Source organism: Alternaria triticimaculans (genome assembly GCF_023758025.1).
Source record: "Alternaria triticimaculans strain BMP 0046 chromosome Unknown scaffold_21, whole genome shotgun sequence".
Lineage (NCBI taxonomy): Eukaryota > Fungi > Ascomycota > Dothideomycetes > Pleosporales > Pleosporaceae > Alternaria > Alternaria triticimaculans.
Window position 1 is genome coordinate 413,573 of NW_026055978.1, and position 26,453 is coordinate 440,025.

Genomic DNA, 26,453 nt, shown 5'->3' on the forward strand with positions numbered 1-26,453 from the left:
CGGTGTGCGCTTTGGGTTAGCTCCCGAGGCTCGCGTGAGGTCAATGCGCTAGTCCGCGTTCGTGACATACGGCTGCAGCGTCCAGTAACTTTGGCAACACCAATTCTCCCCACGCGCCCCTCTACAACACTCTTTTCGCTCCTTTTCATGGATGGAGTGAGACCACAAACTCTTGCTGCGAAAGGCTTCCGTTGAAGCAGTCAAGATGTCGCAGCAGGGTCCCCTTTCGGCCAACCTGGACCGCATAGTCCACGACCTACGGTCAAAGTGAGCTCCATACAGTACAACCATTGCGACAGGCGGCTGACAAATCAAGAAATGACGAGACGCGACAGCGAGCAGCAACCGCGCTGCGACAGCAGGTTGAATCGGCGCATCGAGGTGAGAGACAACGCGAAGAACCCCGCCCAAGCTGTGGGAAACTGACGTTGTGCAGAACTCGCGCCCAACGTCTTCACCACATTCAACAATGAAGTCTACACCAAGATCTCGGGCCTCATCGTCACCGGCACCGACTCGAACGAACGCATCGGCGGCATCCACGCGCTCAACGCCCTGATCGACTTCCGCGGCGACGATGCGGGCCAGAAGACGACGCGGTTCGCCTCATACCTTCGGGCGGTAATGCGGGGTCAGGACATCACAGCCATGGTGGTCGCGGCCAAGGCCCTGGGACGACTCGCGAAGCCCGGCGGTACACTCACGGCGGAGCTGGTGGAAGCAGAGGTCAAGGGCGCATTGGAGTGGCTGCAGCTGGAGCGCCTGGAGAATAGACGCTTCGCCGCTGTCCTCATCCTGCGCGAACTGGCGAAGAACTCACCCACGCTCATGTACCAATGGATTGCGCAAATCTTCGAGGTCATCTGGGTCGCCCTACGAGATCCAAAGGTCCTCATCCGGGAGTCCGCCGCCGAAGCCATCAGCGCCTGCTTCGAGATCATATCCCCGCGCGACTCGCAGATGCGCCAGCTCTGGTTCGGAAAAGTCTACGACGAGATCCTACGCGGCTTCACTATCAACACGAACGAAGCGATTCACGGTTCCCTCCTCACCATGAAGGAGCTCCTCGACAAGAGCGCCATGTTCATGAACGACCAGAAGTACAAGGAGACAGTTGAGCATGTACTTAAGTACCGGGAGCATCGCGACGCGCTCGTACGGAGGGAGGTGGTGCTCATCATACCCATCCTCGCTGGTTATTCGCCAACCGAGTTTGCGACCAAGTACCTCCACCAGTGCATGCTACATCTCCAGGGTCTTATTAGGAAGGACCGCGACAGGGACAAGGCATTCGTCGCCATCGGACAGATCGCAAACGCGGTCGGAGTCGCCATCTCACCATACCTCGAGGGCATCCTAGGCTTCATACAGGAAGGTCTGATCGCTAAGGCTCGTAACAAGGCTGCCATCAACGAAGCGCCAATCTTCCAGTGTCTCAGTATGGTTGCGGCAGCGGTCGGTCAGGCACTCACCAAGTCTGTTGAGCGGCTACTGGACCCCATCTTCTCCTGCGGCTTGAGCGACGCACTCTTTCAAGCTCTCGTCGACATGGCGCATTACGTACCGCCATCACGCCCTATGATCCAAGAAAAGCTCTTAGATCTTCTCAGCCAGATCCTTGCTGGACGACACTTCCTCCCCCTCGGCAGTCCCTTCCAGATCTCACAACCTCCGCAAATATGGACACGCGACCACAAGGACCCTTCGATCATCCCTCAGCGGGAGGCAGAGATTGCGCTGGCACTACACACACTCGGTAGTTTCGACTTCACAGGCCATGTGCTGAACGAGTTCGTCCGCGATGTTGCCATCCGCTACGTTGAAGCCGATAACGCTGAGATCCGGAAGCGCGCCGCCCTGACGTGCTGTCAACTCTTCGTCAAGGATCCTATTGTTCACCAGACTAGTACTCATGCGACAAAGGTGGTGGGCGACATCATCGAGAAGCTCTTGACTGTCGGCGTAGGCGATGTTGAACCCGACATTCGGTGGGATGTCCTCATGGCACTGGATGCACGTTTCGACCGTCATCTTGGAAAGGCAGACAACGTCCGCACCCTATTCCTTGCTCTCAACGACGAGGTCTTTGCTATTCGAGAGGCTGCCATGTCCATCATTGGTCGCCTGACGGCGGTCAATCCTGCCTACGTCTTCCCTTCTTTGCGCAAGGTACTACTCCAGCTGTTGACTGAGGTCAACTACGCCAACAGCCCTCGCAGCAAGGAAGAGAGCGCCAAGTTGATTAGTAGTCTAGTCGGTGCCGCGGACAGCCTCATCAAACCGCTGATAGATCCTATTGTTGAGGTTCTGCTGCCCAAGTGCAAAGACTCAAACCCCGAGGTTGCTTCAACAACGCTCAAGGCTATTGGCGACCTCGCTACAGTCGGCGGCGAGGGTATGATCAAGTACATCAAAGATCTTATGCCAGTCATTCTAGACTTTATGCAAGATCAGACGTCGGATGCTAAGCGATTCTCGGCTCTGAAAGCTCTCGGACAGTTGGCGACAAATGCCGGCTATGTCATTGAACCGTACCGGGAATATCCAGAGCTGATGAACATTCTGATGAGCATCGTCAAGACGGAACCGGAAGGTGAACTCAGAAGGGAGACTGTTAGGCTCATGGGTACCCTTGGAGCCCTGGATCCGGACGAGTACCAGAAGATCATGGAACAGTCACCCGACAAGCACCTCATCCTGGAAGCGCAGGCTATCACTGATGTCTCGCTCATCATGCAAGGCACAACACCCTCGAATGAGGAGTACTACCCCACAATTGTCATCAGCACGCTCATGGGACTACTTAAGGATCCGTCTCTTGTGCAGTACCACACTGCCATTGTCGAAGCTGTCATGAACATTTACGCGACCATGGGATTGAAGTGTGTTCCTTTCCTCAGCCAGGTTGTACCTGGCTTCCTTCACGTCATCCGATCAACGCCAGCTGGACGATCGGAAGGCTACTTCAACCAGCTTAGCCAGCTTGTTCGAATTGTTCGCCAACACATCCGGCCATACCTACCTAGCATCCTTGCGACGATCAAGGAGTACTGGAGTAGCAGCCCGCAGCTACAAGCTACCATTCTTTCTTTGATCGAGGCTATCGCCCGCTCGCTGGAAGGCGAGTTCAAGGTCTACCTGGCTGATGTTCTACCTCTCATGCTGAGTGTTCTTGATTCCGACCAGACTGGCAAGCGGTTGCCATCAGAGCGTGTGCTACATGCCTTCCTTATTTTCGGCTCCAGTGCGGAAGAGTACATGCATCTCATCATTCCGGTCATGGTAACTATGTTCGACAAGCCAGGCCAACCCATCCAGATCCGGAGACATGCCATCGAAACACTAGGACGGTTATCGAAACAAGTCAACGTCTCTGAGTTCGCTGCGCGTATCGTGCATCCCCTCTGCCGAGTGCTTTCCGGTAACGAGCCAACCCTCAAGCAGACTGCGCTCGAGACGCTCTGTGCACTCATCTTCCAACTTGGTCCGGACTACATCCACTTTGTACCGACCGTCAACAAGATCCTCATCGCGCACAAGGTACCCCATGAGAACTACGGACGTATCGTATCAAAGCTGCAGAAAGGCGAGCCACTACCTCAAGATCTCAGCCCAGATGAGCGATACGGCGAAGACGATGAGGACTTGAACCCTGCGGAGATCCTCACTAAGAAGTTGGCGGTCAACCAGCAGCATCTCAAGCAGGCCTGGGAGGCTTCTAACAAGACCACCAAGGAAGACTGGATCGAATGGATGCGAAGGTTCAGTGTTGAACTTCTCCGAGAGTCGCCACAGCAGGCACTACGCGCCTGCACACCACTGGGTAGCGTGTACAATCCGATCGCACGCACACTGTTCAACTCGGCGTTCGTCTCATGCTGGACTGAGCTCTACGATCAGTATCAAGAAGAGCTTGTTCGGTCTATAGAGACAGCACTCACGTCGCCCAACATTCCGCCAGAGATTCTCCAAGTCCTACTCAACTTGGCAGAGTTCATGGAGCACGACGACAAAGCCTTACCGATCGATGTGCGGATCCTGGGTATGTATGCTGGAAAGTGCCACGCTTTTGCCAAGGCACTGCACTACAAGGAGCTCGAGTTCAACGCGGAACAGAATTCCAGCGCTGTGGAAGCCCTTATCAGTATCAACAACCAGCTGCAACAGACCGACGCAGCATTCGGTATATTGCGCAAGGCGCAGAACTACGCGGATGTAGAGTTGAAAGAGACTTGGTTCGAGAAGCTGCAGAAATGGGACGAAGCCCTTGCTGCCTATCAGAGGCGCGAGCTCGAAGAACCCGACTCTTTCGATGTCACTATGGGCAAGATGCGCTGCTTGCACGCTCTGGGCGAGTGGGACCTGCTTTCCAGCTTATCAAAGGAGAAGTGGGCCAACGCGACGCAGGAGTATCGTAAGGCGATAGCACCGCTTGCTGCGACGGCCGCCTGGGGTCTGGGCAAGTTTGCGGACATGGACAACTATCTCGGTGTCATGAAGGAACAGTCGCCCGATCGCGCTTTCTTCGCCTCCATTCTCAACATCCACAACAACCGCTTCGAGATTGCTGTCGATGAGATTGCCAAGGCTAGAAAGGGTCTCGACACAGAGTTGAGCTCGCTCCTTGGAGAATCATACCAACGCGCATACTTGCCGATGATTCGTGTTCAGATGCTGGCAGAGCTCGAGGAGATCATGCAGTACAAGCAGAACGAGGGTAATCTTGAGAAGCAGCGCAGCATGCGCAAGACCTGGATGAAGCGGCTTAGAGGACTGCAACCGAACCCTGAGGTCTGGCAGCGCATGATCAAGGTCCGACAGCTCGTCATCTCACCAAAGGAGGGTACGGATATGTGGATCAAGTATACCAATCTTTGCCGCAAGAGCAACAGGATGAACCTCGCGAACAAGGCGCTCCAGAAGTTGCTCGACATCGAGAGCACTGGCGACAGCACTGTGGTTGAGTTCGTCCGCAACAACGCCCATGAGATCTCGCACCCAGTCGCATACACGACCTACAAGTACATGTGGGCCGATCAGAACTTCAAGCAGGAGGCTCTTGATAGTATGAAGGACTTCACCGGACGACTATCTGAGGATCTCGCGATGCGCACTAGGGCTGCGACCAACCCGATGATGGGACAGAATGGGATGAACGGTATGTCCAATGGTCAGCACATGTTCACGAACATCAACCCCTTTGCTGCCACCAATGGACACAGTGGAGTCAATGGTATGAATGGTTCAAGCATGCTAAACGGGTCGTCCATAGGTGCCTCACCTACTGAACTGGCCGAGAGCCATCGCCTACTCGCCAAATGCTACCTCAAGCAAGGTGACTGGCAGCAAGAACTCCAAGACGGCGAGTGGGAGCACGAGTTCGTTCACGAGATCCTAGCCGCTTATGCGGCTGCCACACGCTACAACAAGGACTGGTACAAGGCCTGGCACGCTTGGGCTCTTGCCAACTTCGAAGTCATCAACTCCATCACATCCAAGTCTGACCGGGAGGCCACTGAAGTACCTAATAACATTATCCACGATCACGTCATCCCGGCTATCCAGGGCTTCTTCAAGTCAATCGCACTGTCTTCAACTAGTTCGTTGCAGGATACGCTGAGGTTGCTTACCCTATGGTTCAGCTATGGTGGACGGGAAGGCGTCAACCGCACCATCACAGAGGGCACGAAGTCTGTGCCAATCGACACATGGCTCGAAGTCATTCCCCAATTGCTTGCTAGGGTCAACCAACCCAACGCCGTGGTTCGGCAATCGATTCATCAGCTGCTTATCGAAGTCGGCAAGGCACATCCTCAGGCTTTGGTCTTCCCATTGACTGTCTCGATGAAGTCGGATGTATCGCGACGTCAGCGATCCGCTAAGGAACTCATGGAGGCCATGCGCGAGCACTCGCCGAAGCTGGTCGAACAAGCAGATCTTGTGAGTCACGAACTCATTCGTATTGCTGTGCTCTGGCATGAGCAATGGCATGAGGGTCTTGAGGAAGCCAGTAGGCTCTACTTTGGCGATCACAACATCGACGGCATGTTTGCTACTCTCGCCCCACTCCATGCGATGCTCGACAAGGGACCTGAGACTCTACGTGAAATCTCATTCATCCAATCATTTGGTCGCGAACTCCAAGAAGCCCGGGACTGGTGTAATACATTCAGGACATCCGGTGAAATAGGCGACCTCAACCAGGCATGGGATCTCTACTACCAGGTGTTCCGCAAGATCGCTCGTCAATTGCCGTCCTTGATGACGCTTGAGTTGCAGTATGTCTCACCAAAGCTCAAGGACGCGCATGACCTTGAACTTGCTGTTCCTGGAACGTACCAGGTTGGCAAGCCGGTTATCCGCATCATCTCGTTTGACCCTGTTGCATCCGTCATCCAGTCCAAGCAGCGACCCAGGAAGCTGGAAATGCGCGGAAGCGACGGGAAAGCACACACCCATGTCCTCAAGGGCCACGAAGACATTCGTCAAGACGAGCGTGTCATGCAACTCTTCGGTCTCTGCAACACGCTGCTCTCCAACGATGTGGAGTCTCGTAAGCGACACCTTAATATCCAACGCTACGCCGCGGTCCCGCTTAGTACGCAATCCGGTCTGCTTGGTTGGGTCCCTAACAGCGACACTCTGCATGTGCTCATCCGCGAGTACCGCGATAGTAGAAAGATTCTCCTCAACATTGAGCACCGCATCATGCTGCAGATGGCGCCTGATTACGACTGCCTCACGCTCATGCAAAAGGTTGAAGTCTTTGGCTACGCGCTCGACAACACAACAGGCCAGGATCTCTACCGCGTCTTGTGGCTCAAATCTAAATCCTCAGAAGCCTGGCTTGATCGCCGCACAAACTACACGCGTTCTCTCGCCGTCATGTCCATGGTCGGTTACATTCTGGGTCTCGGCGATCGCCACCCTAGTAACTTGATGCTGGACCGCGTCACCGGCAACATTATTCACATTGATTTCGGCGACTGTTTCGAAGTAGCCATGCACCGGGAGAAGTACCCGGAACGCGTACCGTTCCGTCTCACGCGCATGTTGACGTATGCCATGGAAGTTAGTAATATCGAGGGTAGCTACCGGACGACTTGCGAGCACGTCATGCGCGTGTTGAGGAGCAACAAGGAGAGTGTCATGGCTGTGCTTGAAGCTGTAAGTCCCCTTCCTTACCCCATGCTCACACATGTTTGATTTGATCTACTAACCACCAACCCAACAGTTCATCCACGACCCCCTCCTAACCTGGCGCCTCAACCACCGCGACACCTCCCCGGAGCCAAACTACCCCTCTGAACGCCGCCAATCCATCATGGTCGCCGACCCCGCAAACCCCAACCCCAACGACCCCCACCAAATGCCCAGCATCGTCGGTCGCCCCCGCCACCGCTCCTCCATCGCCCCACCCCAGAACAACGACGTCGACGCAAAGGAAGTGCAGAATGCACGCGCCTTGCAGGTCCTCAGTCGTGTTAAGGAGAAGTTGACGGGTAAGGACTTTGGCAAGGGTGAGGAGTTGAGGACCGAGATGCAGGTCGATCGGTTGATTAAGGAGGCGACGAATTTGGAGAATCTTTGTCAGCATTATATTGGGTGGTGTAGTTTTTGGTAGGCTTTTCTCGAAGAGAGAGTGGAACGGGTGTCTCATTGGGTGTTTATTGGTAGCATTAGCGTTGGCATGGGCATGGTGTGACATGGTATGGGACTTTGCGTGGAGTTATGGGTCTTGGCTTTCTTCGTGGACGAGTTTCGTGTAACATTACGAGAACTTTCTCCTTCTTCAACTCCAGCGGCATTGCAGTGGTGCTTTTGGTGTTGCGGGATGTGTAACTTGTGCCTATAATGATGAAGAACTACTACCTTATAATCAGTTTTGTATATGAATATGTGGGTGTTTTGCAGTGGTGTTGAAAACGGGTTAGATGGCGTAGATATTTATGCATTGAACACATACATTACTGGTCATACACGTCGTTCACATGTCAGAAAAAGGTAAGCGGATAGAATGCTACCTTTGGTATCTTGCCCTGCCGTGCTTACCGTCCAAGATGCAGTATACGCCACAGGGTCTGACTAGTTAGCCCGTCAGTAACGCTGATGTCTGCATGAACTGTTGACAATGCACAAAGGGTCTTCTATGACGTTGCTTTACGTGGGGACACGCATGGAAGGATCCGAAAAGACTGGGTCTAGTACTCTCGAGGGTCGATAAAACGCTCACTGCCCGCGATGCAAACGTGATTTGTGGATATGAAGAAGCTGCGGTAACATGTGCCGGGGAATGTATAGAACGAGTGGGATCTAGATCATCTACATGTGTACCATTTGTAGAACGGATTCGTTCTCGTCTCTGCCGTGCTTGCCAGTACCCAGGCGGAACAACGGCACGAGATGGACTATGGTTACCAGCTGTACGGATTCAGTGGTCTAGACTAAATTCTGGAGTTGATATGTTATATGCCGATTCTTGTCCGTGAAGTATATAACGCAGATTTCTCGGCATTGTAAAGACGGTACCCTCTTTGACGGGTAAAAGTGGAGTAGGTTACCGTGCTTAGCTTCCTGTTGTGTCACCATGCTCCATGCTGGTAATGTATAACTTATGGTATGGTATTCGTTGTGAAGTCAAATTGCTGCAGCGAGTTCGACGTTGCATCTCGGTTACAAGCTGTTGACAGAGCGATAATCTTTTTACAAGTCTGAATCGAAGGTCCGGAATATGTACATTCGGATACATGTCTCCGTACATCACGCGTAGGGATCGGAACTAAGGACAGACTTGTAGGCTAACGGTCTCCGCAGTGTAGTCGCAATCGAAGATGCCGTTCTTGCCAGCTCCAAGGAACGTACGTGACGTGGTAAACGAATCGTGAGGAGATCTTCAGCCGTAATAACCGTGAGATCAACATTTGACTGTAGAGAAAAATGGTTTCAAAAGCAACGGACGTGCTACGAGTTGTACGGTCCAGCGCGTCATTGACCTCGAAATGTTGGCTAGTGAGTCTGCTTGTCGTATTCCGGAGTAATGCCCGGCAAAACACCAACGACTGTCAGAGCTGAATTTGTAGAAGTGCTTATGTTGGGCCACTTGATAGTTTGAAATTTGGTGTTGGGCAGTAGTTCTCGGCCGGGTCGGCCCCTGGCCAGCCGAAACGTCAGAACGTCCGAGAACCCACTGGCACGTCGAATCCTTATCATGGAGACGAACTATTCCCGCCAGTGACGCGGAAGGAACGGGTGTAGAACACAGCCACACAAATGATGGTGACGGCAACCTGCAGATGGACAGTTCTGAAACGCTTGGGTTTGCTCTTGGGTTATGTTCCGCAGTGCCGCTAACAACGCGTCTTCCAAGGGCACCGGCTAGATAGCCGAGATGGTGTGGCCGCTATGGCCATGTCGACGCAACTTTGCTGGCCTCTGGTTTGTCGCGACTGGAAGTGCGGCAGATCGACGGGGTGGGGGGTTGGTCAAAAACTGTTGTAGCGGTGTTCTTATGGGAGGCGCGTGCAGGTACATAGGGTTTCTTATCGCCGAACTTTTTTGTTTCAGAATCCAGAAGTTCGTCTTGAGGGGCTTTTGTGCAGTCTTTTTCTTGTGTTTGGCGTCGAGTCGAAGATTTCGACACGTGCAACTGCGAAAAAGGGGTGTGACATCATTCGGTCATTGCTGAACCACAATTTCCGACTCCAGCTGCCAATTCGCTCGCCCCGCATGTACCGCTGCGGCTCGACCTTGGCATCATGAACCGCAACACGCAGAACCTCGCGATAGGCCGCTTGCCTACTAACGACAGCTTTCCGCCTTTTTCCAGTGTCGTCCACAGACCGGCGTCGAGTTCTTCCACCGCCTCGGTGTCGAGTGCAGAGGAGAGACTGCAATGGCGCTCGCACCCGAATGTCGCGACGCCGCATCCGGATCCGACGAACCAGAATCCCTTCGATGATCCCAGCCTCACATTGGCAACGCCCCTGAGTCGCGATGAGCCCGAAGGCCTTTCCAACGACGTGCAGAAGCAGATTCAGCGCGAAGAGGAAGAGATAGAGTACCATGGCGACGACAACGAGAGGATCGACACGAACTCGACGGAGAAGACTGATGATTCCATACGCGAGAACCCGACGGCATTGGCTGCTGTCGCCAGCAGAAGTACAAAGCGCAGCGTTCAAAATTCGGATGTGCCGGAGAAGAGGACGAAGTTAAGCTTCAAGGAGCGGATACGGCATTTCACCTGGACTTGGTTCTGTCTTACCATGGCCACTGGTGGTATCGCCAACGTCTTGTACACTGTCCCGTTCCGCTTCCACGGCATCTACGCGCTTGGATGCATCTTCTTCATCCTCAACATCGTTCTGTTCCTGTTCAATGTCGCCATGATTTCCTGCCGGTTCTACTTCTATCCCCGAACGTTCAAGGCGTCATTCCTGCATCCCACGGAGTCACTGTTCATCCCCGCCGCCATTGTCAGTTTTGGTATCATTCTGATCAACATCAGTCAGTTTGGAGTTGACATGGCTGGCGTGGGAGAGTGGCTGGAGCAATGCATGATTGTGTTGTTTTGGATGGACTGTGGTCTTGCTGTTTGCTTCTCCATTGGCATCTACCTGCTTATGTTCGTTCCTCTCTCATATCGTATGCTGATAAGTATGCTAACAATCGTAGGTGGTCTACCACGACTTTTACCATTTCCCAGATGACGCCCATTTGGATCTTCCCAGCATACCCTTTGCTCATCATCGGACCCCATGCTGGAAATCTCGCGCCCAAGGTTGAAGATCCTACTATCTCTCTTACCATCATCCTGACTGGGTATGTCATCCAAGGCATAGGCTTCTTGGTGTCGCTCATGATCTACGCCGCCTTCATCTACCGTCTCATGACGCAGAAGCTTCCTAAGGAATCCCTCCGCCCGGGTATGTTCATCTCCGTCGGCCCGTCTGGCTTTACCATTGCCGGCGTCATCATGATGGGCCAAGAGCTCCCAAAGACCGTACCCAGCGATTTCATGGGCGAAGGAAACGGCGAGCTCGCAGGCAAGGTCGGCATGATCTGCGCAAACTACATGGGACTGTGGCTCTGGGGTCTCGCACTTTGGTTCTTCTTCGTCAGCGTCGGTGCTCATTGGTCGTGTGCCAGAAGGGGAAAGATGGACTTCGCGATGACATGGTACTCCTTCATCTTCCCCAACACGGCCCTCACAACATCGACCTTCGCCATCGCCCGCGCCCTCAACGATAACAGAGCCATCGCTCTCATCGGCTGCGCAATGACCATCGCCCTCGTCATGATGTGGTTCTTCGTCATCTTCATGAACGTGCGCGCTGTTGTTATTCACCAGATCTTGTGGCCAGAGAAGCAAGAGGATAGGACTGAAGGTGGATGGAAACAACAGAGTGCGGAAGAGCAACAAAGGAGACAGCGGGAAAGAGAGTTGGCTGATGGTGGCGAGAGTATGAGGGGCAGGGCCTGGAGTCGCGCGAGGACGCTGACGAGGCCGAGGGAAAGTGATCCTACGACTACGGCTATGCCGACGCTGGAGAGATCGCAGACGGACATTGGGGCGAGGAAGAGGGGCTGGAGCTTTAGGAGGTAGAAGAGACGGAGTGGTGGGAGGTGTGGAGAGTGTGAAAAGTATGAGGAGTTTGTTATTCGCATAGAATTTGTCGTCGATACCCCCTTAGAGCGATGTTTTGGTCGAGCGTTAGTATCAGTTTTCGGTAAATATGTGTGTTAATTAGATGTTCTCTTCGGAAACCCGCCTACGTTTACTCGAGTGTACTATCTGCTAGCCAGTAACCCTCACTCGCGGATTCCCAGTAGGCATTGCAAGGCTAATACATAATGCTATTAGCGTATAGCAAGTTTAGAACTCTTTCTTAATATATTAATATAATTCTAGTTTTATTTACTAAGGCGCTAGTCTAGAAGTAGATTTTTTTCTTTTATAACGCTACCTTTCTATATAAATAGTAAATATTATAAAGCTATAAAATTAACTTATAATACTAGCTTTTTTTTTATTTCTACTTTTACTAAAATTACTTACTATAGTAATTAATTACTATATTTACTAATACTAGCTACTACTTAATTTTTTTTATTATTTTAAAAAAGTACTACTTAGTATATATTAGCTATAGCTATACTAAGAATAGCTTTTAAAGTAGCACTTTAAGCTTTATAAGCTTATTATAAAAGTTTTATAAAAGATTAGATAATAAATATATATAAAATAATAAAGTTATTATAGTAAGAAGCTCTTATAGAGCTTAGTAGAAATATATATATAGTAAAAGCGTTAGCCTAATATTAGGCTAATAAAGCCTAAAGTCTAGAACTATTATATATTTTTCTCTAAAAGCGCTTAAAGCTCTAACTAAGTAGTAATAATAAGTAATAATAATAGAGATATTTCTTAATAAGAATACTTTAAAAAGTTAAAAGTTTTTATATTTTTAACGCGCGTTAGTAACGCTATTATTTAAGTATTTTTCTATATTATATAAAAGAGGTAATTTAGTAGTTTACTAGAGTACTATAAAGAATACTATATTAGCTAAGACTAATAAGTAGTAAGTAAAGTAGTAAGCTACTTTAAAGCTACTAATAGCTATAGAGATTAAAGTTAAGTAAAAATATATATTATAATTAACTTAGTAAGCTTTAAAAGTAACGTAGCTAAGTAAGTTTTTAAATAACTAGCTAGTTCTTTTTAAGTATATAAAGTCTAGTAGCTAAAGTAGAGTAACTATAAGCTTTTTATTATTATTATAGTTATAAAATATAATATATAGTTCTAGCTTACTTAAGTTATAAGTATAAAAGTTCTAAATAAAGTTCTTATATTTTCTTATATTAGTATATACCTACTATAGCTTAAACTAGTTATTATCTATTTAAATAACTTTATATTATAGAAAACTATAAGTATTAGTATAAGAATTAGTAAAGTTATAGTAAATATATAAGTTAATTATCTAAAAGATAATATACTTAGTAATACTCTTATTATTAAAGTAAACTTTTAGTAGTATAGCGTTTCTAGAGTAAGACTATTTAAATAAAGTATTATTCTTATATAGTTAAAGTAGCTAAAAGTAAAAAGTAGAGAAGATAAACTTTAGTGCTAGTAGTAGATCTAATTTATAAGCTATATTATTAATAACTTATATTACTTAATAAAGACTTATATTCTTATAGTCTAGAGATTTAACTAGCCTTTTAGTGTAAATATAATAAGTATTAAGTATTATCTACTTCTCTAGGTCTAAGAGATAGAGTCTATAGCGTACTTATTTAAATTAAGTAATTATATAATTACGTAATTACGTAATAACGCGTTACTATATTAGACTCTAAAAGTAAACTTAAAAAATCTCTAACGTAAGCCTAGATTTATAACTTATAATACTTATACCTATACTACTACTACTACTACTACTACTATTACTACTAATATAATAGTTACTACGTATATAATTATAATAAACTAACTACTTTATATTTATTATATATTACTAATAGCTATCTAAACTATTAACTAGTACTAGTACTAGCTTTATATAATTACGTAATACTAAAAAAAAACTAAGTAAGTCTACTACTAGTATAAAGTCTCTAAACTAATCTAAGATATCTATATAATACTTATATAATACTTATATAAATACTAGTAACTTATATTTTATATATAATTACTTATAAGTTAGCTATATTAGCTATATTATATAACTACTACTTACTATTTATATTTACTCTTATCTATCTACTTACTTACTTATTCTCTATCTATACTAATAACTCTTAAGCTTTTATAGCTATAGTCTAAACTTTATAATAACGCTTAAGTTATTTATAATAGTATACTATATCTACCTAATATAGTTTTCTTTAAAATATACTACTTATACTTTAGTCTAATAATTATATACTTAATAAAGATAATAAAGAATTTTTATCTTTTATCTATTATATACACTATATAACGTAGCTTTAATAAAGTTATATTCTTCTACTATTAAAGCTACTAGTAGTACTTTAAAAAACTTAGCTTTTATTTACTAGAGCTATATATACTATATATCTATAAATCTCTATTTAGTGTATAAGAAGTCTAGTCTTTACTTTATAAATAGCTTATTTAGTATAAAGAAAATAACTAATACTTTAGAAGTAGTATTAAGTATCTTTAGTATACTTTATACTTCTAGATTAAATCTAGTATCTAGGTTCTCTTATATATTTCTAATAGTAAACGTTATTACGCCTTTAATAAAAAGAAAAGTCTTATCTAAAATAGTACTTAAACTATTTTTATAGTTACTTACTACTATAATTAGTATAGTAAAAGCTATTATATACTTAATAATAAAACGCTTTTTAAAAAAGTTATTAAAAGTACTAATTATAATATTATTTATTATAGAAAGAGATATCTTTAAGAGAATATTAGTATTAGTATTAAGTTTAGTTAAAGTAGTACTTTAGTATATAAAGTTCTTAGAAATATAAAAAGTTCTTTAAGATAGAAAGTTATTAAATAGAGAAAAAAAGAAGAAGAAGAGAAGTATTCTTTATATATAAAGTATTTTATAATTCTCTTTAGACTACTATTTTCTATACTATAGTTTATCTATATAAATATTATTTTATATTTTATAGTAGTATAGTACTATTATAAACTAGCCTTAGAGTTAGAATATACTAAGTATTAATAGAATATTATAAAGCTTAGAACTTAAAAAGCTATATATAGAATCTAGAGGTTTATATAGCAAGTCTAGACCTTACTTATACTTTCTTTATTTTAGCCTAGACTTAGATAAAGTCTAAGACTATTATATACTTCTAAACTTACCTCTATTATATTAGTTAAGAAAGTAGCGTAGTATTATAGAGAATATTTTTACGCTAAAATTATAGGTTTAATAAGTAATATATAAGAGTAAGTCTATATATATAGAGTTTTTAGACTATATAAAAATTTTATCTATATAATCTCTACTACACCTATATATAGAGTTATAATAACTCTAAACTATATCTAGACTAGAGTTATATTATAATTTTTTATAATTATAATATAGCTTTTATTTAAGGCCTTACTTATACTTTAATATAACTTACCTTTATTCTAACTTACTCTAAATTCTTTACTTTATAACTTTTATACTTACTTTTTTTAAAAACTTATTAGTTCTAGACTATATTTATATTTCTTATTATAAGGTTTTATATTATTTTTACTTAGCTTATAGCTCTAGTACTATTTACTTTAGCTAGTTCTTTTAACGCGTAAAATAGTAGCACTAGTATTACTACTACTAGCGCCTTTAGTAGCTAAGATCTAAAAAAGCTAACTAGTCTCTCTAAATATAGCTTCTTTTATAACTTTAAAGTAAAAGCTCTAATTAGATTTAGACTATACTTTAACTAATATATAATAAAGTAAGTAGCGCTATATAGACTAGTATAAAGTTAAGAGTAACTTTAATAACTTTAACTTTACTAAAACTAACTTTAAAAATTACTTATATATTTTATATATTACGCTACTCTTCTAGTTTAGAAAGTATAAGTATAAGTTTAGTGCTAGTTTATTCTATTTAAGTTCTCTTAAGAGTTTAGACTATAAGCTAACTTTTTCTAAACTTTTTATATTTTTTTTATAGCTATTATAAGGTAAAGTATACTTTATATATACTTAAGTTTTCTATTAACTCTAAGCTATACTATACATTTTATAATTAGAACTACTATATTAAGTAGAGTACTAAGCGTAGAAATACTTATATTATAGATCTAAAAACGTATAGTACTATATAGCCTATAACTAGAACTATACTAAAGTTTACGCTGCGCTTTTATATTCTCTACTACTACTTTAAATTAACTCTTACTATAGCTAAGTAAAGCTCTAGTCTAGCTACCTTTTATAAACTCTTTACTTAACGCTAGTATAAGACTTTACGTCTATTTAATAACTAGATATCTTTATTTAATTTCTCTTAAGAGAATATAGTTATTTCTATAGTATTTAGTTATAGCTTAAATAATTTAAATAATCTTATACGTTTTATTAGTAGCGCTTTAAACGTTATTAGTAGTTAGTTTTAGTAGTAGAAGAATATATTTAGTAAAATTATAGTATAAGCTCTAACTTTCTCTATACTATCTATATATTAACTTTTATTAGAACTAACTTCTACTTAGTACGCTCTTAAAGCACTACTACTAAGTAGACTATCTACCTCTAAGTAGCTTTAGTTTCTACTACTAAGCCTACTAGATTAATAATTAGTCTAAGAATAAATATAACTTAGATAATAAGAAGTATAAAGTTTTTACGCGCTATACTAACTACTATACTAACTTCTTTTATAACTACTCTTAAACTACTAGAAATACTACTTACTATAGTTACTATTATATTAATATTTAGCCTAGTACTATTTTTTTTTTAAACTTAAGTATATAAGCTCTCTCTACTATATATAAGTAGCGTAGTACTTTTAGATATAGTACTCTAGTATTTATCTTTATATAGAATTCTCTAGCGCTTTATATAGATATAGTCTACTATAGTACTAAAGCTTATAAAAATATTAAGTAAAACTAGAATAAGCTAATAAAGAATTTTACTAAGTAGTTTAGTAACTCTAGACTAGCTCTAGATCTTACTCTATCTACTAATCTCTCTACTTTTAACTAACTTTAGCGCTATATCTTAATATTATTTAGCTAGCCTACGTTTAACTCTAAGTTTAAAGCTAAATTAGAAGCTTATCTTTTTTAGATTTTACTATTATTAACTTCTAGTAGTAATACTCTACGCTAAGACTCTATTAAGTAAGAGACTTCTTTACTACTATATAATAACTATTTTATATACTATTATATTAAAAGCTAACTTATTCTAAAGCTACCTTTTTAGAGCTTTAGCTATATCTAGAAGCTACTTCTATTTAAAAAGAAGCTTTCTTTACTTAAGAAAAATCTAATTCTATCTAAGAAGAACTTATAATAGTAGCTAGAGTAGAAATTTTCTAAAATTAAAAAAGAAATTCTAAAGTCTAATAAGTAGTTTAATATAAGTAGTAGTTTTTTTAATAAGTAGATCTATTATAAAATAAAAGATAACTAAGTAAACTTTATATACTCTTAGTCTAGGTTTATATAGTATTTATAAAGTTACTATTCTTAAGATTTATAGTACGTACTAAATAGCATAGACTAAAAGCTATTAAATTAACTTCTTTATTATAGGTCTAAAGCTAAATTTATTATATACTTTTTCTTTTCTTATTATAATATACTAGTCTATTATAAAAATATACGTTTTTATATTTAGCTTTAAAATAATCTAGCGCTTTAGTTTTAGAGAGTTTAAGTAGATTAACTTATATTAGCGTAATATAGCTAGCCTACTTTACTAAGATTTTTTACTAGCTTTAACTAAAAGTATTTTTTACTTATAAAACTTTCTTTACTATTTATTTATGTAAATTCTTATTATTTTTATATAAGTCTACTATAGGCTCTAGTTATATATTTATTAGTAGCTAGCTTAGTAGAGAATCTACTACTACTTACTTTACTAGATTTATATAGATAGTTTTATATAAGTTTCTAAGTAGGTCTAAGGTAACTATAAAGAGAGATAGTACTACTATTATAGTATACTTTACTTAAAGCTAGTCTAATTTCTTACTAGGCTAGTTTATCTTAATATTATATATAAAGAACTATACTTTATTACTAATCTAGAATTACTTTATAAAGTAGCGTAACTAGTTTATAGCTTTTTATTACTACTACTAAGTAAAAATAATTATAGCTTAGGCTAGATTAAGCCTAAACTTTAAGTACTTTATAAACTAAATAGCGTAGCTCTTAGAAGTATATATAGACTTCTTCTAAAGTAGAATCTACTATAGTATCTTTACTATATATCTATTAAGTAGTAGATTTAAGCTAACTTTTATAATACTTAAGTTATAGTTATTTAAAGTAAGTTAATACGCTAAAAGGTAATTAGACTAGTTAGTCTATTTAAAGTTTACTATTATATATAGTACTATCTATATCTCTTAGTTTATACGCTTTATATCTTTATTAGTCTAGAAGTAGTATAATATTAAAAGTAGCTAGTTTACTTTTATAAGCTTATATAAAGTAGTCTAGAAAGCCTCTAACTAGTTAGAGCTATAGTCTATAATAAAGGCTAAGAAAAATTTATAAAAATACTACTAGTAGTTATAAAATACTTACGTAATATAGTTTAAGGCTATAGAAGAAACTACTTCTAACTAGATAAATTTTAATAAGTAATTTATAATAACTAAAAAATACTATAGTAAAGTTTTATTATAGACTAGTAGTTCTATTATAAAGTTTATTAAAATCTACTACTAGTACCTATCTACTACTAAAATAGGCTATAATAGCTTTTAGCGCTTCTTCTAAAAGAAGTAGATAATATAGTAGTAGTAATTTCTAATATAACGCGTAATATTACTTAATATACTATTTTAGTAATAGTTTTAGTATATATAGTAGAAAGTAATATTCTTCTTTAAATATCTTACTAGGCCTAACTTATAAGCTCTCTAAATTACTATTATAGTAAGTAGCTTTTAATTTAGTAGCTATAAAACGCCTCTCTAAAGTAGTATACTATATATACTAATAGTATAGTTTTTAATTTACTAAGTTATATTAGCCTTAGATAGAAAAGCTCTTATACTTAAATAAACTACTCTCTACTTCTTAATATAGCTAAAATTTTCTACTAGTATAGTATTTTATAAGCTTTATATATAGAGGTTAAGAAATACTAAAAAGTCTAGTAGAGGTATATTCTCTACTTAGACCTAGGCTATACTTACTAAAATCTAAATAGATATTATAATATATATTAACTAGTAGAAATTCTTTATATAGTTTTACTTATAGTAGCTTAATATATTAAGATGCGCTATAAGGCGCCTAAGCTAATAATATAATATATACTAGAATTTAGAGAGGTACTTTATCTAGTAATACTATTACTTACTAAAGTCTTATATACTAGTAAAGTACTTTAAGTTCTTATAGTTAGTAAGAACTTTAAAAAGCTTATATACGCTAGTAAGCTTAGCTATTTATATCTTAAAGTAGCGTACTATAGTAAGTAACTTCTTATTATAAATAGTATAGTTATACTTTTTACTTATAAAAGCTACTAAATAGTAAGTAACTAGATATAGAATATTTCTAATATACTATAAAAGATATTCTTCTAAAGTAACGCTTAAGTAGTCTATTTTAATAATTATTTAGTAAAAGAAATTCTACTAATAAAAGATAGAGCTTATAATAAATATAGACTTTAATATTTAGAAAGCCTAATTCTTCTCTAGTCTCTATTAGAACTAAGTAGCCTTTTTTATAAGTTAGTAGAGAAAAGTAGCTATTTTAGAAAAGTTAAAAATAAAGTTATAATAAAAGTTTATAAATCTAAGAAAACTATATATACTTATTACTATTATAGGCGCTTACTAGTTCTAGACTACCTAGAGCTTATCTAAGTCTAGATATATAGCGCACTCTACCTTAATAATATAACTAAGATAGTAGACTTTCTTTACTATAAATACGCTTTTCTTAAAGTTTAAGTTAAGTTAGGTATTACGTAGTAGAGTTAGAACCTATTTTATCTTAGTAAAGTAGTTAGCTTTACTTCTTCTAGAGTAGATTAGAATATTATTAAGATACGCTATTATAAAATTACTTAGTACTTTTTTTAGCGTACTATTAATATACTACTAAAAGAATATAGATATACTAGTTAGGCTAAAAGAGTAGATAAGCTACTTAAATAACCTAAATTAAGTATAGAACACTATCTTTACCTTATTACTATTAGCTATATATAGCTTATAGAATATAGTATAAATATTAACTTTAGTAAACTAATAAGCCTCTAAAAGTATATATAGCGTTTTCTTAATTAAGAGTAGTAGATAGTAATTTATAACTATAATTTTATTAAAACTATAGTAGTTAATATAAAAATACTAACCTCTAGAGGCCTTCTTTACTAGAAGAACTAGTAACCTAGTAGAAAAGAAGCTAGTTTAGATCTACTTCTTATTAAGTAGGTCTATAAGCTACGTATGTAGCTCTAGTAGCTAATTATATAATATTAAATATAAAAAGCTTTATAGTGTATTTTACTTATAGCTATATATATTTATAAATAAGTTAATATAATAATTAAAGTAGCTCTAGTAAGAAAGTAGTCTACTAGCCTTATTCTTATTAAAAAAGTTATAAAACATAGCTAACTTAAGTAGTAATTTACTTAGCTTAGGCTTTATAAAAAGTTAAATACTTTCTAATAAAAGATAGAACTAATATAGAGTATAGGTAAGAGTATAAATACTTATAATAAAAACTACGCTTTTATACTTAGAAATACGCGCTCTATAACTTACTATCTTAGCTATCTTTTTAATACTAATTATTATAATTTCTAGCTACTTTAGAGTTTAATTATACTTATATATTACTATTTTTTTAGTATAATCTATAGTAAGAAGGCTTTATAGAATATTAAGAATAACGCTCTTCTAGCGTATTTATAGCTTATCTAAAATAATATTATAATATAAGTTTAAAACTATATAGATAATAAGGTAAGTTAGCTAACTATTAATATTATACTCTACTATAGCTAACTATAAAATAATAGAGTTCTATAAAAGACTTACTACTTAGTATAGTAACTATAGAGTTAATTTAAGAAATTAAGTACTTACTCTTTTAGTAACTACTTTATTAATTACGTAGAAATATTTATACTCTAAGTTAACTAATATCTATACTTACTTAGTACTTCTTAGAAATAAAAATACTAAAAATAGGCTTTTATTTATAGACTAGCTAATATTAACTAAGTAAGTATTAAAGCTACGTATTAGTAACTTCTCTACTAATATAACTATAGTCTACCTTTAAGCTAAACTCTCTCTAGAGATAGTTAGTTTTCTAAATATACTTTTTTTTTATTTAAACTAACTAATTATATTATAATAAAGCGTATTATAGCTATCTTTAAGTATACTCTTATATAGTAGCTTATACGCCTATACTACGTATAAATACCTACTATCTTACGCTTACTAAATATATCTATAGAAATCTAGTTCTTTTAGTTAGAAGCTAAACCTCTATAAGAGCTTCTAAATATAGTACTTACTACTTCTATATTTACTATATAAATATTACTATTATAGTTCTACTTCTAAAGTACTATAAGTATAAAGTAATAAAGCTAAGACCTCTAAGTAGACTTTATCTCTACTATCTTAAAGTTAACTATAATAGCTTTATATATAAGAACTATAGTATTATAGTTAGTATATAATATACTTTAGTTTATAAAAACTTTTTTTATATAATTATTTAAAGTATTATAAAGCTAGTCTAGCTTATACTTATTAGTCTAGTAGAGTTTACCTACTTACGCTAAAGTCTAGCTAAAGATAATAAAGAATTTTATAAAGAACTAATACTTTCTCTAGCGTAAGTAGTTTAGGTATACTAAAGTCTACTTCTTACTATAAATATTACTATAGTAAAATAATAAGTAGTTAAGAAACTTTAGTAAATTCTAAGTACTATACCTATCTATTTTAAAGTATAAAGTAACTTACTACTAAACTATAAGTAATAGTTTAGCGTTAATAAATATAAACTATAACTTTTTATTTTCTAGAAACTCTTAGTCTATTACTAGCTTATACTTAATTATTACTTTCTAAGCTTAGAAGTATACTTTATTACTTCTAAAGCACTTCTCTATTTAAAGAAGCCTACGCTTATCTATATATATAAGTAGAAAAGAAAAAAAAAATAAAAAGTTTATACTAGCGCTAAAACTACTAATAGGTACCTTTATAGTAGAAGTAGTATTTCTCTTTTATAGAGTATTACTAAAAAAAAGCGTAGTATTAAACTATATACTTAAGGCTTTAAAGTATTAGATAAGATATTTATTCTAGACCTAGAGTATTTAGAATAAGGTGTAGTCTTCTATATAGTCTTAAGTTAGTTATTATAGTTAGTTTAGAATTACTTATAAAGTTATATTTTTAGCTATTTTTATTTCTTAAGCCTAGCTAGTCTATCTCTAAACTTATATATAGTACGTAAAAAAAAAGCCTTATAAATATTATAAACTAGCCTTAAAGTTAGAATATACTAAGTATTAATAGAATATTATAAGACTTAGAACTTAAGAAGCTATATATAGAATCTAGAGGTTTATATAGTAAGTCTAGACCTTACCTATACCTTCTCTATTCTAGCCTAGGCTTAGGTAAAGTCTAAGACTATTATAAGTACTATAATTTAATATTACTTTAGATCTAGAGTTTACTTATATAGTGTTTTTATCTACTTAGCTTTATAGCTAAGAGAAAGACTATATTATACTACGCTCTAACTTCTACTCTACTTTCTACTCTTTTTATTATTACTATTAGTATTTATACTTTAGAAAGCTTATTTCTATATTAAATTCTAGAATTAAGAATATTTTAATAATTTTATAGCCTAATAGCTCTATAGCTTACTTATTACTACTTTTAAGTTTATCTCTAAGTTTACTAAAGAAGCTTCTATTACTATTACTTTCTATAAGTATATTATTATTATTATTAAAGTACTATATCTATAGTAAATATTAGAGAAAAAGTTTTATTAAATTCTATAGTTATATATAGTAAGTATAAAGTATTTAAGAAATATATCTATAATAAGATTACTATATAGAGTTACTAACTATATTTTATTACTCTACTCTGTATTAACACTTTACTATAATAAAAAAAAAAAAAAAAAAAAAAAAAAAAAAAAATTAAGTATTATCTAGTCTCTAATTATAAATTATAGAGTAGAGTAGTAATATATATTTATAAACTTTTTTATCTTATTTTAAGTCTATAAGATCTTACTATATAAAAACTAGCGCGTAGTATTAAAGCGCTAGAAGAGAGTATAAGTAGCGTATTATTATTATATAATATTAGAAATAGAACTTAAGTTAAAAAGAGTGTATATAAGCTCTAAGCCTAATCTTAGTTATTAGCCTATTATAGCCTAAAATAAAGATAAGCTAGTAGCTACGCTTATTACTAAGTTAGCTTTAAATTCTACTAATAGTAGTAACTAGGCCTAGTTAGTCTATAAGTAGTTAATATATAACTATAAGTATTACTTTAAGTTAGTATTTATATTCTTAGTCTAGCTATTAGTTTCTAGATAGTAAGTAGTAGAAAGCTTAGAGCTTATACTTATATACTTATATAACTATAACTAGAAGTAGAATATAAACTAATAACTATAGTTAGAAATAATAGTATAGAGATACTTTTTATATCTCTAAATATATTCTATAAACTTATTTACTATAGTAAAGACTTTAAGGTTCTTTATAGTAATAAACTTCTTTATTTTAGAAAGTTTATTAACTATAACTATAATATATTAGTAAGTATAGCTATACTATACTAATAGTAGTAATAGAGTAATAAAGTTAATAAAGATATTATTCTAGTAGTAAGTTAAAATAAAAAGAGAATATAGAAGACTATACTTTACTATATAATTTACTTTAAAGTACTTATATATTATATAACTATTAGTAAACTAAATAATAGTATTAGTTATATCTTACTAGTAATACTACTTACTAACTTATTAATAAGTAGTTATATAGCTACTATAACTACTAAAAAGACTATTATAGTATTACTTAATAATATAAGTTCTTAGCTTCTTACTAAAGAGTACTACTAGTTAGTTATTTCTAAGAAATAGTTTACCTTTATTACTAACTTCTAAGTTTTCTAGCTTTATTTTTATACTTTTAGTAATAAAATAGTATAGAATATAGTACTTACTTTTCTTAAGAGTATAATAGATATTAATTAGTTACTAGTCTATAAGATATAACTTATTAAGAATATTATTTAACTCTTAGCTATTTATATTATCTATAGTATTATATAGATTAGTAGTACTTTTAAAAGAGAACTAGGTAAAGCCTAAGATAGAAGTGCTATAGCCTAGAGAAGCGCTTTCTTCTATCTTCTAAAGTATAGTAAGTAAAGAGCTAAGATTATACTTATTATTATCTAGGTATAGCTCTACTAGCTAGATAGCTACGTAGCTACTACTATTCTATACGTAATATTTATTAAACTACTTATAGTCTAGTAGAATTATCTAGATCTAGTGCTAAGTATAATTATTAGTTACTTTATTAGATAGGTTACTAGTACGCTAAATAAGACTATTAGACTTTATTTCTTACTTTCTAAGTTTATAGCAAATTATAAAGTTAAACTTCTTAAGAAATTTAGCTTACTAGGTCTATTAGTAATTAAAGTTACACTTTATATAGAAATACTTAAGACTATAGTAGTTAGTAAGAATATTAACTAAATTAGAGATACTAGCTAGCTCTAGCTTCTATTTCTTAAAAGCGTAAATAATAGCTAGAAGCTTTTTATTATAAATAGCGTAGTTATACTTAGTAAAAGTTATCTTCTTAAAAAGATAAGCTATAAGCTTAATAAATCTATTAAGCTAGACTTATAAGAAAATAGCTGCGTATATATAGTTAGAGATATCTATCTCTACTATATACTTTAGGTCTATATTAAAGTATACTAGAATAATATTACTATAAAAGACTTTTTTAAGTACTTTAAATAATTTTTTAGCTTTTTATATTATTTTAAAAAACTTAAAGTTACTCTAAGTTAAGTACGTAAGAGGTTTAGTAATATTAAAGAACTTATATATAAATTACTAATAGAAGTTAGTAAATCTAAAAAATATTTAAATATTCTTAAGTAATTAAAGTAGCTTTTAGTTCTATATAGCTATAGTCTTTTCTAGATTTATTTTAATACTATCTAGAGTAATAATAAGACTAAGAAACTTTACTTTAAGTATTATAAATTCTAACTTTAAGATATCTATAGAGAGACTAGTATTTATAAAGTAAAAAACTACTTTAGTAAGATACTCTTTATAGTATTTTATTATATTACTAAAGATAATTATATTATTTAAGTACGCTATATAAAACTTATCTAAATATTTATAAAGAATATTATTAATATATACTTAAAAAGTACTTAGACTATTATATATACTAAATAGTATAATAGTATACTAATAAAGACTATATAGTATAATAAATATAGAAAGATATTTATACTTATTCTTAATATAGATTTTATTAAAGGTAGTAATAACATCTACTTTAGAGAAGTACTTAGACTTACTAAGCTTAGTTAGTATATTCTAGATTAAGAAAAACGTATTATAGTTTTTAACTATATATATATTAAGTCTATAATAATTAATATATATCTAGATTCTACTACTTAGCTTTCTAACTATAAGTAGTAAAGTAGTCTAAGTAGAGATACTATATTTAATATAACTCTTCTTAACTATATTATCTATATAGAGCTTAATAGCGTAGACTTTATTCTAGAATAATAGTCTAAGATATTAGAATAAAAAGTTAGAAAGGTATTCTACTTTATTAAACTTTAGATTAATACTATAATTTAGATAGCTCTAATAATTAAGTAGTTTATTAGCTTTCTTAGAATTAAAGTCTTAGTATAAGAAGTAAAGAACTTTTAGTAACTTCTTTAAAATATCTTTCTATAATATATAAAGCTATTCTATTTTATTATAGAACTTTTTAAAGTTCTTAAAAAGTACTTTAGCGCTAGTAGTATATAGTTATTACGTATCTACCTAGTTCTTATTAGATATTTTAGTAAAACGTATAATCTTATTATAAAATATAATACTAATATCTAGGTTACTATAAATTATAGTAGCTATAGCGTAACTAGATATATAGAATATACTAACTAGAGAAAAAGCTTTTAGATACCTTATAATCTTTTTATAAAAGTCTAGAGTCTATAGTAGTATCTACTTCTTATAGTAGCTACTCTATATATAATATAGTTTATAGTTATATATATAGTAGTGTAAGTAATACTCTAAGTTAAAAGTAATAAATATATTAGTCTAGTTAATATATAGATTATAGGTCTAGAACTAAAAAGTTTCTAAGATTATTTAGACTTCTACTAGCTTTATAATATAAGCTAAAATATTCTTAGTATAGAAACTAAACGTAATAGTTACTTTAGCTATATAAGTAATACTTACTACCTCTAAGCTATTAGCTAGCTTAAGAATAATAGAATTTATAAAAAAAATAAGTTTATATTTATATATATAAGCGTAAGAAGTATTAATAAAGAAAAAAGTATAACTAGAGTTACTTATAAGTTTAATATTCTATAGTAGAAAGAAAATATTAGATAATAAGATAATTTCTTTAAAGACTAATT

At 35.9% G+C, this 26,453-nt stretch overlaps 2 protein-coding genes across 2 annotated transcripts; both read left to right on the forward strand.

Annotated features, from left to right (window-relative positions):
• Positions 1-205: 205 nt before the first annotated feature.
• On the forward strand, positions 206-7,624 carry J4E78_009623 (uncharacterized protein; the record flags this gene model as incomplete). Its single annotated transcript, XM_049370212.1, has 4 exons — positions 206-267; positions 317-381; positions 437-7,167; positions 7,235-7,624. 4 exons carry the CDS (start codon positions 206-208, stop codon positions 7,622-7,624), a joined length of 7,248 nt encoding a protein of 2,415 aa, XP_049218212.1.
• A 1,778-nt stretch (positions 7,625-9,402) lies between these two features.
• On the forward strand, positions 9,403-11,605 carry J4E78_009624 (uncharacterized protein; the record flags this gene model as incomplete). Its single annotated transcript, XM_049370213.1, has 3 exons — positions 9,403-9,410; positions 9,827-10,644; positions 10,731-11,605. 3 exons carry the CDS (start codon positions 9,403-9,405, stop codon positions 11,603-11,605), a joined length of 1,701 nt encoding a protein of 566 aa, XP_049218213.1.
• Positions 11,606-26,453: the final 14,848 nt, after the last annotated feature.